The sequence below is a fragment of the Tauraco erythrolophus genome, chromosome W (genome assembly GCF_009769465.1).
Source record: "Tauraco erythrolophus isolate bTauEry1 chromosome W, bTauEry1.pri, whole genome shotgun sequence".
Lineage (NCBI taxonomy): Eukaryota > Metazoa > Chordata > Aves > Musophagiformes > Musophagidae > Tauraco > Tauraco erythrolophus.
Window position 1 is genome coordinate 6,413,952 of NC_141497.1, and position 17,973 is coordinate 6,431,924.

A 17,973-nucleotide genomic window follows, 5' to 3' on the forward strand; every position below is an offset into this window, starting at 1 on the left:
ACAGTGGTAATTATCATCTGAAAATCTGCATGTCCACATATAAAATACACTGAAATTCATGTTCTGCAATTATCAATACAACTAACAATTTTTAATCAATTACTTCTAAACTTTATACAGACTAAATCAAATTAGACTGTGGCTCCAAATTCTAAAAAAGATTAGCAGCAGAATAAGACTGGTTTTAAAACAGACTGACTTATTTGATTAATTTTCATTCTATGATCTTGTGTGAAGACCCTCTGTCCCTGAGGAAAAAAGAAGGGCTGAAATCACACATAGTAGACTGACACAAGGTTTAACCTATAAAAGTCATCATTAACTCTCTCACCAATATTGAATACTGAAACAGTGACTTCTCAGGTGAAAAAGGGATAAAAGGCAAAAAAGTCAAATGAAAATAAATATGAAACATGGACAACAATAAAAACATATGGGAAACATCAAAGAAATAAAAATAACATCCCTTTGCAAAAATATTTCGTATAACTGTTTTCAGAGATAAAGCATCTATACAGAGAAAGTGCAGCAAGTATGCTCAATCCATCTAGTAAAAAACTTACAGAGGTTGTTCCCAAACACCCCTGAGCTCTAGCACTAAAGAATCACACTCTCTGAGACTCAACTAAGTTTCTATCAGTCAAAAAGCTTGAGAACAAACATACATTTTATAAAAATGCCACCTAGTGCATAAAGCCTATCTACAGCATAGGGTAATATTAATTTTCCTGTGAAGTGATTTTAAGATGCACAAAAATAATTACATGTGAAATATTAATCTGAGAACTAGTGCTGGAGACTATGTATCAGATTTGTAAATATCTAAACTGTATCAGTGTTAAAAACAGAATGTATTTTTTCCAAGAGGCTATTTTATATGAAATATGTATATCCTGGTCTCTTAAATAGTTCTAGCCTATGTAAATCGAACAAGAATTTTGCATATGATCATCAGACAATGTACTTCTCCCCATGTAGAGGCTATAGAGAATAAATCAGTATCAATTAACTTGTTAATGAATTAGAAACTAACTTTCTCAACGTCTACAAGACAGCATAAAATCAAAACCATAAACCACCTTTTTTTCCTTGGTATTATACTGAAATACGCAGGTCCTTGCAATTGCTGATGCTACAGCAGAAAAAAGGAATTTTTTTTTCAAAATGAATGAGTTCAAGAATTCAAAACATGTCTACAGTGCACATAATACTAATATAGGTTTATTAATATATATTTGGCACCTTGATATATGTGCAAATTGTGATTTGAAAGTCTGGCCTTCAACCAATGTTAAATTCTGTGGATAAAAGGCTGAAAAAAAAAAGTCGCTTGATGAATCTTAACTCTCTAACTATTTTCAAACAAGTAAAAAACCCAGAACAAACAAAAAGAAACTGTGAAGCCTGCAACAAATTATATTCAATATTGATAATAAAAGTAGAAGAATAATTTCTGGCTTAAACTTCTTTAGCTACAAAATATTTTTCTTCTTTGGCAATAAAACTTGTAATTTATAACCATATTCCGTATAAACAGTATAGATTGAGAATCTTGTCACAAATGCAACACATAATATAGCTTGCAAACATCTGCAAGCGGAAAAAGGTACAGTTACAAGTCTAGAAGATCAGCATATCAAGAGATAAATTAATGAAAAGCACGCACAAGTGTTCAAATCAACTTGACAATCTATGACAGATTTCTATGAAAAAAAATCTACTCTTTAAAAATGTTAAAACAGAATAGATTTCCTCCTAAACCTAATTCTATGTTTCACGAGTCCAAACCACATTAGACAGAGTTATAAGCATTCATCAATCATTGGGGAATATCCTGGTAATGATATCAGAGGGTAGAAGGAAATATCCAACAGAGTCCAAGTATTCAATTCAGCAGGAAAGAAAAATCTGTAGAGGTATAAGTTCATTTCTGACTGAAAATAGTAATTTAATATCTCTGATTATTAAATGTCTACCAATGGATCTTATTTTCTTGCCATTTGAACAACAAAGTGAAGCTTAGCTGTCATGTATGTGTTTCCAAGTAGTTATTTGTTCTTATGTTACAAATCATTTATAAACAACACACTGTCTACCCTGACTGATGATACTGTATAGTATACACTTTCCACAATGTATGGATGGTACTGTCTACCATCAATGATGTTAAGCTTCCTGAGTAACTGAAAAAAATGCTTTTAGCACTCAATTGCCCACAACAATTTTATTTTCTGCAGATGCCAATGCCTAATTACTGCCTGATCCTGTAAAAAACCCAAAACAAATAGAAAAATTCAGGTCACTGCTCAGGTATGTATCTTTTTAGAATATCTTTCAATACTATATAACTTTGGGAGATAAGGAAAGAGAAAAGGATTCTTCTAAAATATTTCCCTATGAAGTCTAATGTAGAACTGTCAAAATCACTGCCAATGGAGAATATATGACTACTCAATTTTAGATCTAATCATGCTGAGAACAATCAGTAGTTCAGAAAGAAATGTATAGCATCAATAAGAAATGTGAAGTCCACATTTTTAAAAGGACACATAAGACCTGACATTTTATCATCATACTATGTACTATAGAGAGCCCAAATGCATACACTGCTTTGTTATTTGCTGCCGCCCTTGCAGATCTGGAGACATTTTGATAAGCAGCATTAGCAGAAATGCAAATATGCACTCTTTAATGAAAGATATGTGCAAGTCCAGTAAAAAAAAAAAAGGAAAAAAAAGACCAAGATCAATACCAGCTACATCACATAAAAACTAATCTTACGGGTCTAACAGTTTAACTCTCTAAAGCCTGTGTATGAGTACCATAAGCCCGATTACCACTTTGGAATAGCAAATGTGCATATATACTGTTGTGGTTTAGGCCAACTGGCAACTAAACTCCACACGGCCACTTGCTCACTCTCCCACACCCCCAGGGGATGGGGAAGAGAATTAAAGGGGAAAAGGGAAAGAGATCCGTGGGTTGAGATAAGAACAATTTAATAATAATATAAAATTAAATGTAATAATGATGATGATAAGAATATATAAATATATATATATGTATAATGATAATAATATATATAAACAAGTGATGCACAATGTAATTTCTCACCATCCCTTGAACAAGGCCTGTCCCATCCCAGCAAATGATCCTGAAACAGATAAGTCCTGACACCGCAATGCCAGACAAGCAAGAGGCCCAAAAAGAGAAGGAGAGAGCGATAGCACTCACAGAGTCTGAGAGAGGCCTTGGAAGAGAGTTCCCAGAAGAGCAAAAGCTCTTCTTTCCAGTCAAACCTCCTCTATATACTGGGCATGACGCTGCATGATATGGAACACTAATTGGCCAATTTAGCCCTCAACCCTAAGTCTAAGTACAAATCATAAAGAGAGTCGTGGACCCTCCATCCTGGCCATGCTCCCCCCTATCCTGTTGTGCTCCTGCACACTGGCAAGAACACGGCAGCTGAAAAGTCCTTGAGGCCTCAGTGCCAACTATAAACATCAGTGCGCTGTCAGCGTTCTTCTCAGAGCAAGTCTCAGACTCAAACCGAAACACAGAGCTCTTCCGGCTGTTAAAAAGAAGAGCTAACTCTGTCCCAGTCAAAACCAGGACACATACATACACATATATTTTTAAGGCCTCTTAAGACAGAATCCAACTGTCACTCCACTATTTCCTCTATATTGTCACAAGAAAACGAGCATAAATCATTGTAATTAACCACTTAATATGATCACTAGGGAGATGGTGTGAGAAAGACATGAGTTAACAAATGTCATACTTATAAATGGAGTGTATTTGATTCAGAAATCCAAACAACAATGAAAACTCATTGTCCACATCTTTAAAATGTTCAAGTTTTTAAATGGATACATCTCAATTCAGCTGGCACGAGATCTCTCACACACCTGTTTGAGGATTCTGGCTATAGATCCTTGATCCATTTTGCTAGTGACTGCATCTTTCCTGAGTCTTGCAGCTACAGTTCCAAGATAGTCAAGTGATGCAACTCTTAATGCCATTTCTGTAGATTTGTTACTGAACTGGTGAACCTAAGAAAATCAGAATAAACTGTTACTAAAAATTATCTATGCAACTGAGATTCTTCTCACAAGACACTGCTTGATCTTATTAAAAATTCCACCTAACTTCCATGCTGCATAAAATTATGTAATTTACTATTACATCCCAGATACACTCCTTACTTTACATTAATGTTTTGTTTCTTTATTGGGTCTCTCTCTCTCCAAATATGCTTTTTCTCTCTCCAAATATGATTTTTAAAATATACATATTTTTATAAAATAAACTGGATATTTAATAGAGCAGATATCCTTTGCAATAGCATAGATCTTAAGCACCATAATGCAACTTCCTCATTATTTGCACAAGTATAAAGAAAGCTACATTTTACCAGGAACAGGACCATAAAATATTTTTCCAAGAAACAGCTCAAATTACTGTGTTAATTACATTGTAATACTGAAGAATAACTCTCGAAAAATACGTCAACGAAAATATTCACATTCTGTAAAATGCCACATTCCATAAGTAAACATACTATTATTGGTAAAAGATCAAACTACTCAATTGTTTTCTGGTTCTGTGCTAAAGGAATAGTCCAGAGAAGTATTTAGCATGAATAATTACAGTTATTAGTCTGACTTTATTCCCAATGAATATCTACACTTATTAGATGCTATACAATGGCATTTTTTAATGTGGAAAATGTCATGGAATAGTAGAAGTGGACTTCTATGAGAAACTATATATATGTGATCTTTACTAAGTTCCATATCAATGATCTTCTGACCTAAATTTTATTTTCTATGTATTACATAATAGTGATACATATAAGAAAATCCTTAAATGCTGCATGTGTGCGTCAACAATCAGAAAGCATTCCTGTAAAAGTTTGAGCTGAAATAAACAATTTTCATTGTAATAAAAAATAAATTAATATAATAGTTAAAACCAAGAATCCCTTACCAATAATCTTCCTAATAAGCTAAGCAGCAACTCTGCAGCTGGCCATTCTGGTTTATTGACTGTGGAAAGAAGATCTTGAATGAAGTTCTCAAATAGTGGCCTGTAATCTTCTTCCCCTTGTTTACTGCCACACCTGTTTAAAAGAACATGCGTTTTGTAAGTGAATTTAAGAGCCATTTAAGCTTTTCTTCTGATGTAAACAGAAGTAATCCTATGTTTAACCAGAAAACCAGTTTTACGCAATTCTAAAAAAACCCATCCAAAATATTAGCAGAAAAATTGTTTTTATCCATTTATGGACAAATAGTTTAAACAGTTATTACTCCAAGTTGCACTGCAAGTAAAGTAGTTAATCCAGGACAGTAGAATTTTGTTCCTAAGATTTTTTTATTTATTGCTTTGTGCTAAAGTGTGCATTAACTTGGATGGACAAAGTAGGTAAAATTCTAAAGCTCAAGCTAGAGTAGGGTATTTAGGAGGTGTTGTGTCCTTAAACCTGGTCTGACTCATGGTAATAAGACATCTCAGTATTATGCTCCACAAAGGTTAAAATCAGAATGTAAAAAAAAAAAATCAAAAGATAACATACCCGATAGTGTTTCACTTATATGTGGCATCCCTAACTTTAAAGATACCAGAAGTATGCAGAGACACGGCTAGATGGCTCGTATATAGTCTTTAGGCTTAACAGTAGAAATAAACATGATAAAAATCTCAGGACTTTTTGTTACAAATCCTTTGGTTATTCAAGTTGGGTTTTTTTCCTGTTGAGCTACTGATATTCCTAACTTTATCTAAATGAAAGTAATTTTAGGTTTTTTATATCTTTGTCATTCTGATGACTGAAAGAATCTGGTTTCATCACTTAAATATTTACTCAGCCTTCTCTTCCATGCTTCAGATGAGTAAAAGAGCCCTGATAAAAAAAACCTACATAAACTATCAGACAGATTCTTAAATGTGTAAAGAACTCCCTGCAAAATTTCTGTTCCATAAAAATTTTTGTCCAGACAGATAGCTCTCTTAAGGATCTATAAAGTATATTGTTATAAGTAGTAACTTTATTAGTAGGCATTTAGCATTACGAAGTGTTTTGGTTTGTCTTAAGGTGTGACAGATTTTATTTGGAGTTGGTTTCATCAATACACTAGAATGCAACAGTACTTACTTCTTAAGGAAAATAGAAAGGAAGTTTTGTGCTGTTCTCATGGCTGTTTCATACGAGTTAGTAATAAGCACATCTTGATCCACCTAAAAATAACAAGATTTATTTGTCTAATATTTTAGCATACACAGAAATATAATTTCCAGATCAGCATTTTTCATTCATCAAATAATTATAGCAGATATAAAATTACAATGCTTAATTACTGGAGCACCATCATAAAATATTATACCTACAAATAAAGTCATCCTCGTGCACGAAAAAATTATGGCTCTTCAAAAAAAAAAAAAAAATCTTACTTTTTTGTTTGATTCCTCCTCTGAACTAGAATCTTTTTCTGTTGATGGCAAATGCACCACACACTGAATAAGCTGCAGAACTAGTGCTGTTACCATCTGAATATACATAGGCTCTCCATCAGTGTCACTGCTGTTTAACCTGTTAAAAAGAAAAGACAGCATTAACACTAAAACTAAACAAAAAAGCCAAAATGAAACAAAACTTTTTGGTCCTAAATAACATCTTTCTAAAATTATTACCACAGTTAGAAATCCATGTTCTAGATGTTTATCTAGCCATTTGCTTCTCTCTTACGCAGTGAAAGATTTGGTCTAACAAAAACAGTAACTATTATTTTCAGGCTGAAGAGATGAACCAAATCAATTCACAGATGGGCTATCAGAGTATCTGTGAAGTTCAGCAGCTGAAGAATCTACAGAAATATTTAATAAATCAAACACCTACATGCCAAGGCACTTACTAATAGGCTTATTATGTATAATGCCATATCCATTTCCAACAAAACATTAAAAAATAGACTGAACTTGTCCTAATAATTTATTTCTTATATATTATTTAATGTATGTGAAATGTGCAGGACTTTTAAACAAGAGAAAATAGTGACCATGACCTGGACTGACTTCTACAAGAGTTACACCTATGGTAATCTCAGGTAGCATAACAGATTATAAACTTTAGCATGCAAGAGTGTCTTTAAGTTGGTATGATCAGTTCGAATACACTCCACCTCACATTTCTCTCCTTCCAAATAGTATGCTGTTTACTACCCATACATACATCAACACCAATTAATGCTACCCTTAACAATATGAAAAGGTGATAATCTCTGACATAATTCTCCCTAAATTATCAAAATAACAACTGGGCACAAAACATTGCAATTATTATCTTTATGAAGTTATCTTTGACTACTTGTACAGAGAAAATCTTTTCATATCAAATTTTAGGTAAGATGTACCCTTCATGGCTGTAGCCACAGACAGGGAATGTCCTTCAACAGATCAGAGCTAGGACTCTAGAGATAAACAGTGCAGTTGTTGTGGCCTTGAGATAGTGGCTTCCTTCTAGTAAAGGTCCTAATTCAAAGAGGATATCTACCATTTATGCTCCTATGCCTACCATCTTTCTACTTGCTAGATTTCTCTGATGTCTATAACCAAAACAATAGGAAATACTAGGAACAAGCGCTCATGTTAACATTAAGGTAGCTGAATTCAACTTCAAAGTTTCAGTGAATTTCTTTTCCTGGATATTTCCTGTTTATCCACCCTGGATTGGACAACCTATTTCACAGACAATTTGTCTGTCTCTAGGGAAAAGATGTATGCAAGCAAGGAACAAAATCAACACCAACAACAAATGTTTTAGAATCATTTAAAGTGTCCAACCACAATTTTAACTGAAATTCAGTTTGGGTCAGATTCTTTCTCAAATTGAACCTGAACCTATACTATTATTCAGAAGATGAACTGAAATCCAGCTGAAGTGCTTAAAAGACAGTTAAAGTGAACTGAGTAGTTCCTAAATGAAACTCATTCAAAGGAGTGTTAGAAAGATTTCCTGGAAATAGTGCTCTGAGTGTGTCCTCAAAGAAATTCAGCCAGAATTTTCCCATTAAGATTTAGCAATGAAGAAATATAAAATCCATACAAATAAGAACAAAAGAATTATCCAACAAATAACCCTTTGAATGCACACCAACATTACATTTATTGACATCCTTAGTGAGACAAATAATAAGATATTTCAATTATTTTTGTAAGCAGGCATAAATATGATGGCATAAGAAACAGTGATTATTACAAAATAAATTTGTCAGGCAATTCTGCTCTCATTGTAGAGGTGTTGAAATATCAACCTCTAACAAAGCACAGCTTGTGGAGTCACAGATTTTTAAACAAGTTGTTAAATATTGAAGCCTAAAATCCTACATCTACAAAACCGTAAATGCTACTGTCTACGAATTATCAATCTATGGCAGAAATTACCTGAAGTTTCTCAAACTCCTCTTGCTGGTTGGTAGTCTCGCAAGGGAAGTGAAAATTTCTTCTAGTATCAACTGTCTATGTTTTTCATACCTGGAGAAAACCTATTTAACAGTTACAGGATTGTTAAAAAAATATTTTTTGTTACGTAAAATATCGCTTGTTAAATGGACTGTTAAAAATTTTATATAGAAACATACAATTTACATTAAATTTAAATAATATTTAATGCATACCTTGGTTTTGATGCATTGCTTTTTCAAAGCAAGCATTCATTTATAAAATATGTAAAACATTTTCAAATATAGATTTTTAAAAAGCTTCAGATAGCATAAATGTGTAAGAGCTCTTAAAAATACGATATGTTTTAAAAATTTCTGCCAATGGTACAATAGACTGTATAAGAAAGTAAAACAGTGTAATGATAAGTTTTCAGACTCTATGGTAATATAAATTAACATGAACACATGTATGGTTTTAGAGCACATGTGAGAAATCAGTTTTACATCATATCCTAAGCTTTAATGTTTGACTGACATGAAATATTATGTCAATTTACAGGGTCAGGATTATAGAGTTTCATAGAACCATAGAATGGTTTGGGTTGGAAGGGACCTTAAAGATCATCTAGTTCCAACCCCCCTGCCATGGGCAGGGACACCCTCCACTACACCAGGTTGCTCAAAGCCTCATCCAATCTGGCCTTGAACATTTCCAGGGATGGGGCATCTACAACTTCTCTGGGCAACCTGTTCCAGTGCCTCACCACCATCTGAGGGAAGAATTTCTTGCTTAGATCCCATCGAAATCTGCCCTCTTTCAGTTTAAATCCATTGCCCTGTGTCCTGTCACTACATGCCCTTGTAAAAAGCCCCTCTCCAGCTTTCCTGTAGCCACTTCAGATACTGGAAGGCTGTGATAAGATCACCCCGGAGCCTTCTCTTCTCCAGGCTGAACAACCCCAATTCTCTCAGCCTGTATTCATAGGAGAGGTGCTCCAGCCCTCGGATCATCTTTGTGGCCTCCTCTGGACCCGCTCCAAGAGCGCCATGTCCTTCTTCTGTTGGGGACTCCAGAGCAGAACGCAGTACTCCAGATGGGCGTCTCACGAAAGCAGAGTAGAGGGGCAGAATCACCGCCCTCGACCTGCTGGCCATGCTTCTTTTGATGCAGCCGAGGACATGGTTGGCTTTCTGGGCTGCCAACGCACATTGCTAGCTCATGGGGAGCTTCTCATCAACCAACACCACCAAGTCCTTCTCCTCAGGGCTGCTCTCAATCCATTCTCCACCCAGCCTGTACTTGTGCTTGGGATTGCCCCAACTTATGGCACCAATCATTCTTATCCAGCTGGACTGAGTTGAGCTAATGAACTACTAATTAACCACTCAACTCAAGGTACCTATCCTGCCTACAAGAAGCAGGCCATTTCCTCCTGGCTGTGGAAGATGCAACAGCGTCCCTGATGCCGCAGCCCAGGCTGGTGAGCAACAACTGGTGACCCTGACGTGATACATTGATGAGACCCTGGGAAGCCCCAGCTCCCTCGCCGAGCCGAGAGCTCTGGCTGCAAAGGAGCCCGAGCCAAAAGAGCCGGAGCTGGGAGCTCGAGGGAGAGTCCTTTGGAGAAGAAGGTAAAGCCGCAAGCCCCGATGTGGTATTCGCGGAAGGGAAGCGTGCTGGAGTTGGATGAATAGGCCGGGTCTCTGCTCACCCTTAAAGCCTTTGTGAAGACAAAAATACTAAAACAAAAAGGGGGAATTATGGCACCAATCATTCTTATCCAGCTGGACTGAGTTGAGCTAATGAACTACTAATTAACCACTCAACTCAAGGTACCTATCCTGCCTACAAGAGGCAGGCCATTTCCTCCTGGCTGTGGAAGATGCAACAGCGTCCCTGGTGCTGCAGCCCAGGCTGGTGAGCAACACCAACTCACGTGCAGGACCTTGCACTTGGCCTTGTTGAACTTCATGAGGTTCGCACAGGCCCACCTCTCAAGCCTGTCAAGGTCCCTCTGGATGGCATCCCTTCCCTCCAGCGTGTCCACAACACCACACAGCTTGGTATCATTAGCAAACTTGCTGAGGGTGCACTCGATCCCACTGTCCATGTCACCAACAAAGATGTTAAACAGCATCAGCCCCAGTGGTGACCCCCGAGGAAAATCACTCATCACTGGCCTCCACTTGGACATTGAACCGTTGACCACAACTCTTTGATTGCGACCATCCAGCCAATTCCTTATCCACCAAGTGGTCCATCCATCAAATCCATGTCTCTCCAGTTTAGAGACAAGGATGTCATGCGGGACAGTGTCAAATGCTTTGGATAAGTCCAGGTAGATGACATCAGTTGCTCTTCCCTTATCCACAAGCGCTGTAACCTCATTGTAGAAGGCCACCAAATTTGTCAGGTACAATTTGCCCTTAGTGAAGCCATGTTGGCTGTCACCAATCACCTCCTTATTTTCCATGTGCCTTAGCATAGTCGCCAGGAGGATCTGCCCCCCATGATCTTGCTGGGCACAGAGGTGAGACTGACTGGCCTGTAATTCCCTGGGTCTTCCTTTGTTCCTTTTTTAAAAATGGGGGCTATGTTTCCCCTTTTCCAGTCAGTGGGAACTTCACCAGACTGCCATGACTTCTCAAATATGATGGATAATGGTTTAGCAACTTCATAGAATCATAGAATGGTTAGGGCTGGAAGGGACCTTCAAATGTCATCTAGTCCAACCCCCCTGCAAGGAACAGGGATATCTCCAACTAGATCAGGTTGCTCAGGTCCTCGTCCAACCTGGCCTTCAACGTCTCCAGGGATGGAGCATCCACCACCTCTCTGGGCAACCTGTTCCAGTGTTCTACAACTCTCATGGTAAAAAATTTTTTCCTAATATCCAATCTGAATCTACCCTCTCCAACTGGTCCATGTCCTTCTTATGTTGGGGGCTCCAGAACTGGACGCAGTACTCCAGGTGAGGTCTCACGAGGGCAGAGTAGAGGGGAAGAATCACCTCTCTCGACCTGCTGGCCACGCTCCTCTTGATGCAGCCCAGGATGCGGTTGGCCTTCTGGGCCGCAAGAGCACATTGCCGGCTCATATTGAGCTTCTCTTCCACCAGTACTCCCAAGTCCTTCTCCTCAGGGCTGCTCTCGATCCATTCACCACCCAGTCTGTATTTGTGCCTGGGATTGCCACGACCCAGATGTAGGACCTTGCATTTGGCCTGGTTGAACTTCATGAGGTTGGCACGGGCCCACCTCTCCAGCCTGTCGAGGTCCCTCTGGATGGCATCCCTCCCTTCCAGTGTGTCGAAGGCACCACACAGCTTGGTGTCATCGGCGAACTTGCTGAGGGTGCACTCCATGCCACTGTCCACGTCACCGACAAAGATGTTGAAGAGGGCCGGGCCCAACACGGACCCCTGAGGGACGCCACTCGTGACCAGTCTCCACTTGGACATCGAGCCGTTGACCACCACTCTCTGAGTGCGGCCATTGAGCCAATTCCTTATCCACCGAGTGGTCCATCCATCAAACCCATGCCTCTCTAGTTTAGAGAGAAGAATGTTGTGCGGGACAGTGTCAAAAGCTTTGCACAAGTCCAGGTAGATGATATCCATTGGTCGACCCTTGTCCACCGATGCTGTCACCCCATCATAAAAGGCCACCAAGTTGGTCAGGCACGATCTGCCTTTGGTGAAGCCATGTTGGCTGTCACCCACCACCTCCTTGCTCTCCATGTGCCTTAGCATGGTTCCCAGGAGAATCTGCTCCATGACCTTGCCAGGCACAGAGGTGAGGCTGACCGGCCTGTAGTTGCCTGGGTCCTCCTTGTTCCCCTTTTTAAACATGGGGGTTATGTTCCCTCTCTTCCAGTCATCGGGGACCTCGCCAGACCGCCACGACTTCTCAAATACAATGGCCAGTGGCTTGGCAACTTCATCCGCCAGTTCCTTCAGGACCCGCGGATGGATCTCATCAGGTCCCACGGACTTATGCACCTTCAAGTTCCTCAGATGTTCCCGAACCTGCTCTTCAAGTACAGTGGGCGGTGGTTCATCCTCACAGTCCCTGCTAGTTCTTTCCACAGCTTGGGTGGTAAGACAAGAGGCTTTATCAGTGAAGACTGAGGCAAAAAAGTCATTGAGTAACTCAGCCTTCTCTATGTCCCGGGTAACCAGAGCACCAGTATCCTTCTGGAGGGGGCCTACATTCTCCTTGGACTTCCTTTCGTCCCCTACATACCTATAGAAGCTTTTCTTATTGCTTTTTATATCCCTTGCCAAATTCAATTCCTTCAGGGCTTTAGCCTTCCTCACCTGATCCCTGGTCACTCGTACAGCTTCTCTGTATTCCTCCCAGGCTATCTGCCAGTTCCCTCAGGACCCGTGGATGCACCTCATCAGGTCCCATGGACTTGTGCACCTTCAGGTTCCTTAGATGGTCTCAAACCTGACCTTCTCCTACAGTGGGCAGTTCTTCATTCTCCCAGTCCCTGCCTTTGCCTTCTGTGACTTGGGCTGTGCAGCTGGAGCTCTTGCCAGTGAAGACTGAGGCAAAGAAGTCATTGAGAACCTCAACCTTCTCCATATCCCGGGTAGCCAGGTCCCCCGTTTCCTTCCAGAGAGGGCCTACATTTTCCCTAGATCTCTGTTTATCACTGACATATCTATAAAAGTTTTTCTTGTTGCCCTTGATGTCCCTGGCCAGATTTAACTCTCCCAGGGCTTTAGCTTTCCTAACCTGATCCTTGGTTGCTTGGACAATTTCTCTGTAATTCCTTCCAGGCTACCTGTCCTTGCTTCCACCCTTTGTAGGCCTTCTTTTTGTGTTTGAGTTTGCCTCTCCTTTTATTTAGGCAGAATTACTTTTATAAATACTGGAGTACATCATCCTTACAAAGATGGAAAACTTCTACATACTTAACAAATGAAATAAGGAAAATCACATTTTTAAGATTTCTTAAGACAAGAAACAACAGGTTTGTGCAACTCTGACACACTGCTGACAATGTCACAAACTTTGTCATACAATATCACTATAACTGTCTGCATGTGGGTGGAACACTTGGCATGTTTTGCTTTTGAACTTAAAACACCACCTAGAAAGGAAGGGGTTTGTGTTTACACTTTAAACAACATAACTAAAATTAAGTAAATTCCTTGGCTTAAGTATGTTATTTCTTCCTATAGAGTACTCTGCAAACAGGAGCAGCTCAGGTATTTATAATACTTTTCCTAGATTATGATAACAAAATGTAAGAACATGCAAGAATAAAATTAGTTCTAAACTCCAATTCTCTACCAGTAAAAATACAGCCTATGTAAATGCCCTAATAACTCTCAGAAGTACAGGAATATGAAACTACAAATTAAAAATTACTTACTGCAGTCACTAATTTGATGGCACATAACTGTAGTTCACTGACGTTTTCTACAAAGAAAGGTGTTATTCCCATAGATGATACCTATCAACGGAAAGAAGTTATTGTGAGTATATTTGACTAACAAACTGATATTTATGCACTTTCACAAGTAGGTTATTCATTCGGCAGGTAAGGTATTCAACAACATGTATTACTTCATATTATTTGCAAATAAATTTATTAAAGGATATTTGAATACAATCAGGTTAAACTTTGCTTAAGTGTACCATAAAAGCCATTAAAGATGTGAACATTAAATCCTTTTCTCCTGCAGATTACATACTACACAATAACCTAGTCACTGATGTTAATAATTCAAAAGTTTGTACTGATTTCATATTTCATGTCATTGAGACAATCACACTTTACAGTCTCTCTGGGAAAAGAAAAACAAACATTCTCAGACAGAAATTCTTCTGATAAAACTCACCTGAAGAATAGTTGTATCAGTAAGAAGCTGTATCTCTAGCAACTCTGACAAACTGCTGACAATGTCACAAACTTTGTTATACAACATCACTATAACTCTTTGCTTGTGAGTGGAACACTTGGCACGTTTTGCTTTTGAACTTAAAACACCACCTAGAAAATAAAAAATATATTTATTAATTTTTTCAATGTTTCACTTACATAAAATATTAGGAAGATGATCATCTTCCTCGAAATGCCCCCAAAACAACTCCATGACTACAGATTTGTAAATGTAATTGCTTACAGAAGAAAAACTATTTAGTAGAATCAGCTGGAAAGCAAAAATTTCATAATTTCATAATTGCTCTGAATTATAGATCCAAGATTTCTAAAACAATTCTTGAAGTTAGACACCCACATCTGAAGGTATGTATATAATAAGAAAATGCTAAATGCAAAACATTTAGCATACTAACCACCATGAGGATCCACTCTGTACACAGGATCATATTGAGGATAGAGTGTGTTCTGCAAATGAAATTTTGTGTATTGAATAACTCTTTCTATTATGTCCTCAATATATACAGCTTTAGGCATATTTGGTGATGTCATAATATTGATAGCAGTAAGACAAGCATCAGCAGATTTTGTCACTCTCTCCATAATAAGGTCTCTCCATAATCTCTCCTCATCTTCAGTGTCATTGTTCTGTAACAGGCAAGAAAAAACAAGATAGTGTGAACAAGAAGTCAAATTTTTATCCTTACCAAGTAAAAGATAACATTATTTTAATATGCTTACATACACACACACAAAATGTTGTTTTCCCTTTATGATACAAAAATTGTTTTATAAATCAACTAATGTTTGTTTTACTAGCAACAGGTTTGTAACTCTAGTTACTAGTCTTTAATATCTCACTGTATTCTGCTGGTAAAACACAAAGAAACTTTCTATGTATCATTAGTAAGCACTATGAAGATTGTCACATTCTTACACAAAAAGACTGTTAAGCCACACAAAACTCATGAGAATACAACTTTCTCCACTTCACAGATCGACTCATCTATTATCAATGTGTTTAAAACGTGTCTTAATCAAATATGACCATTTAGATTTAGCGCAGGGTATAGAATCTCTGTATTTCTGTGTTTGTACAAGTTATAAAAACAAACATACATGAGGTTAATTATGACCATTCAGCACTACTGAAATATTGAAATAACGTTATTAATAGCAAAACCAGGTGGAATTTTTAATAACTTCTCTGGTACAGATATAGCCTACAGAGAAAAAGAATCTTTCCTGCCTGTATAACTGCACAGTTTAACACTGTTAGCTTTCCTTGTAAAAATAAGGGGTTATTGAAACCATATCAACTTTTTCCCTTTGGGGTAAGAAAATCTAAATATATCACAGTGCATTATATATATGAGAGAGAGAGAGATTTGAAAAAATCAACAGAAATATGCAAATCAGGAGATCCCTGTAAATTTCTTGCATAGAATGGCTTTAAATCATTTATTCCTTACACAAAGAAGGCTTAAAAAAAAAAAACACAACAAAAAAACCCCAAAAACCCACAAACAAAAAACAAAACCCCAAGCAGTTTTAAATATTTCCTTTTTTTTCATTTTCCTCATTAATCTTGGAATCTGCAAGTGCAATCTGCCTCTAGGAATATCCTGACATGGAGGCAGGATATTCTCACTGCACTGTAAAAGAAGTAAGCTTACTCCTTAGCAGAGGCTTTCTTTGCCATAATGACCTGAATCATGTTTAATGGGTTTTAAAAAAAATCTGAAACTGGCTTGGCTAAAGATCGATTCTTTTTTAATCAAAGCTTTGTCTGAATTGCAATCATTGGACATTTTCATTAACTGCTTAATAATCTTGAGTTTTACTACAAAAAGCTAAAAGAAAAATATCCCTTTAAAGGCATAGGCACACTCAATCATATTGAATTAGAGCAGGTAAACCAGCACCTTCTTTTCACTTATTTTTCATACTGCTAAGGACATTCAGAACCATATAGTGAAACTTTGAAAACCCAACAAGCTATCTAGAGGAAAATATTTAAGTAAAAATAATGTGTCTCTGGTTTTCATTTTCAAATTCAAATTTTTCCTTTCCAATATACATAATTACTCTCTATTTCTGCAGATCAAGGTTTTTTTTCCCATAAAATTCAAGAACTCTATTCTTGCTAGAATATTGCTTTGACTAGAACATGTAAAAACAAACAAATAAATAAATATATAAGACGTGTACTATCACATTTCAGACTCATAAAAAACTCCAAATCCCCATGTAGTTTTAGGTATATCAGAAAAAAAAAAATCTTAAACTTCCTGTTAATTCTGTTTACATTGATAACTTCAACTTTGCAGCATAAAAGCAGACCTAAATAAAGCACTTCCTCAGTTCTTAATGCTCAGGAGAAGAATATGCTCTATGTGAAAGCTGTAATACTTCTTCCATCGTGTAAGAGATGTTTTATGGACATGTAGAAAAGTAGCAAAGAAATGTCCAATGGTGCAAGTTACACCAGTTACCATGTATATTTCAAGATGAAACTATAATATTTAAAATTAAGTCAAAAGACAGCTCAATTGCTCCTAATACATCTGTTAGTTATCAGCACTATAGTAAAACATGTTTAGTAGTGAAAGAATATAATCAATTGAATTTTACTTCAAATCTTAAAATTTGGCAACCTCTTAATCACATACATATTCAATCAAAAATTCACACACACAGAGTATTTGAAACTATCACTATATGGAACTCAAGTGAAGAAAATCCTATTCTACACAATGGTGTGAAATGATGCAATTTGAAACTCACATGGTTAAGTAATGTAGAAAGTTTTGATCCATCTTGAATATTCTTCTCCAAAATATTCAGGAGTTTTACTGTTTTATCTGTTGAGAGCTAAAATAGGAAGCAAAACACATCAAACAACTGTAAGAACATAAAGGCTTCCAAATTGCTGAAAAAAAGTCCATGGATGAAGGACATAACATGCTATGTAATCTGACAAACTTAAATTGTAAATAATCTGAGATAAGGATTGGATTTTGACTTGTCTGGTTTCTGACAGAGCATGACTGAGAATGCTGATAATAGAATTAAACTAGCGAAATATGTGCTAAGGCTCCAATCAAACTGCATTTTCAACCAGCAAAATCCATAGAAATGTATTTAAAACTGCATATCTGTAATGTTGCATAGTTATATATTTTTGTTTCTAGAAACAGAAATTTACCAAATCCAAGTATCAATCACAAATTCTAACTGACCATATAGAGCTTTATTAAGAGAAAATCTAAATTCTACGGACAAACAGAAATAAAATTCCCTGATACTTGAGTGCTAATAAAAAGGAAACGTATTCTTAATAACTGTGATAACTTTGAAAACTAGCATGTTGAAAAAAAGTAGCTCAAACTCACTTACTGATGTTCGATAGATTTATGACTAGATAATCTGTAGAATGTGCTAAACTCCAGGAGAGGAGTTGTGGTTTAGGCTGGCCGGCAACTAAACTCCACACAGCCACTCACTCACCCTCCCCCCCCCGGGGATGGGGAAGAGAATTAAAGGGGAAAAGGGAAAGAGACCCGTGGGTTGAGATAAGAACAATTTAATACTACTGCTACTAATATATGAATATACATATATGTACAA

The 17,973-nt window shown here is 37.3% G+C and overlaps 1 protein-coding gene across 5 annotated transcripts in view; it reads right to left on the minus strand.

Annotated features, from left to right (window-relative positions):
* The window catches only part of LOC104371354 (nipped-B-like protein), a 215,448-nt gene that overhangs the window by 24,303 nt on the left and 173,172 nt on the right, over positions 1-17,973 (minus strand). For all 5 annotated transcript variants that reach the window (XM_086630241.1, XM_086630242.1, XM_086630238.1 and 2 more), the window contains 9 exons: positions 17,131-17,217; positions 14,760-14,991; positions 14,303-14,454; positions 13,834-13,914; positions 8,449-8,549; positions 6,460-6,598; positions 6,164-6,246; positions 4,996-5,128; positions 3,915-4,058 (listed from right to left, as the gene is read on the minus strand). In XM_086630241.1, coding sequence (XP_086486367.1) covers positions 3,915-4,058; positions 4,996-5,128; positions 6,164-6,246; positions 6,460-6,598; positions 8,449-8,549; positions 13,834-13,914; positions 14,303-14,454; positions 14,760-14,991; positions 17,131-17,217 — 1,152 coding nt within the window. The remainder of the gene's footprint in view (positions 1-3,914; positions 4,059-4,995; positions 5,129-6,163; positions 6,247-6,459; positions 6,599-8,448; positions 8,550-13,833; positions 13,915-14,302; positions 14,455-14,759; positions 14,992-17,130; positions 17,218-17,973) is intronic.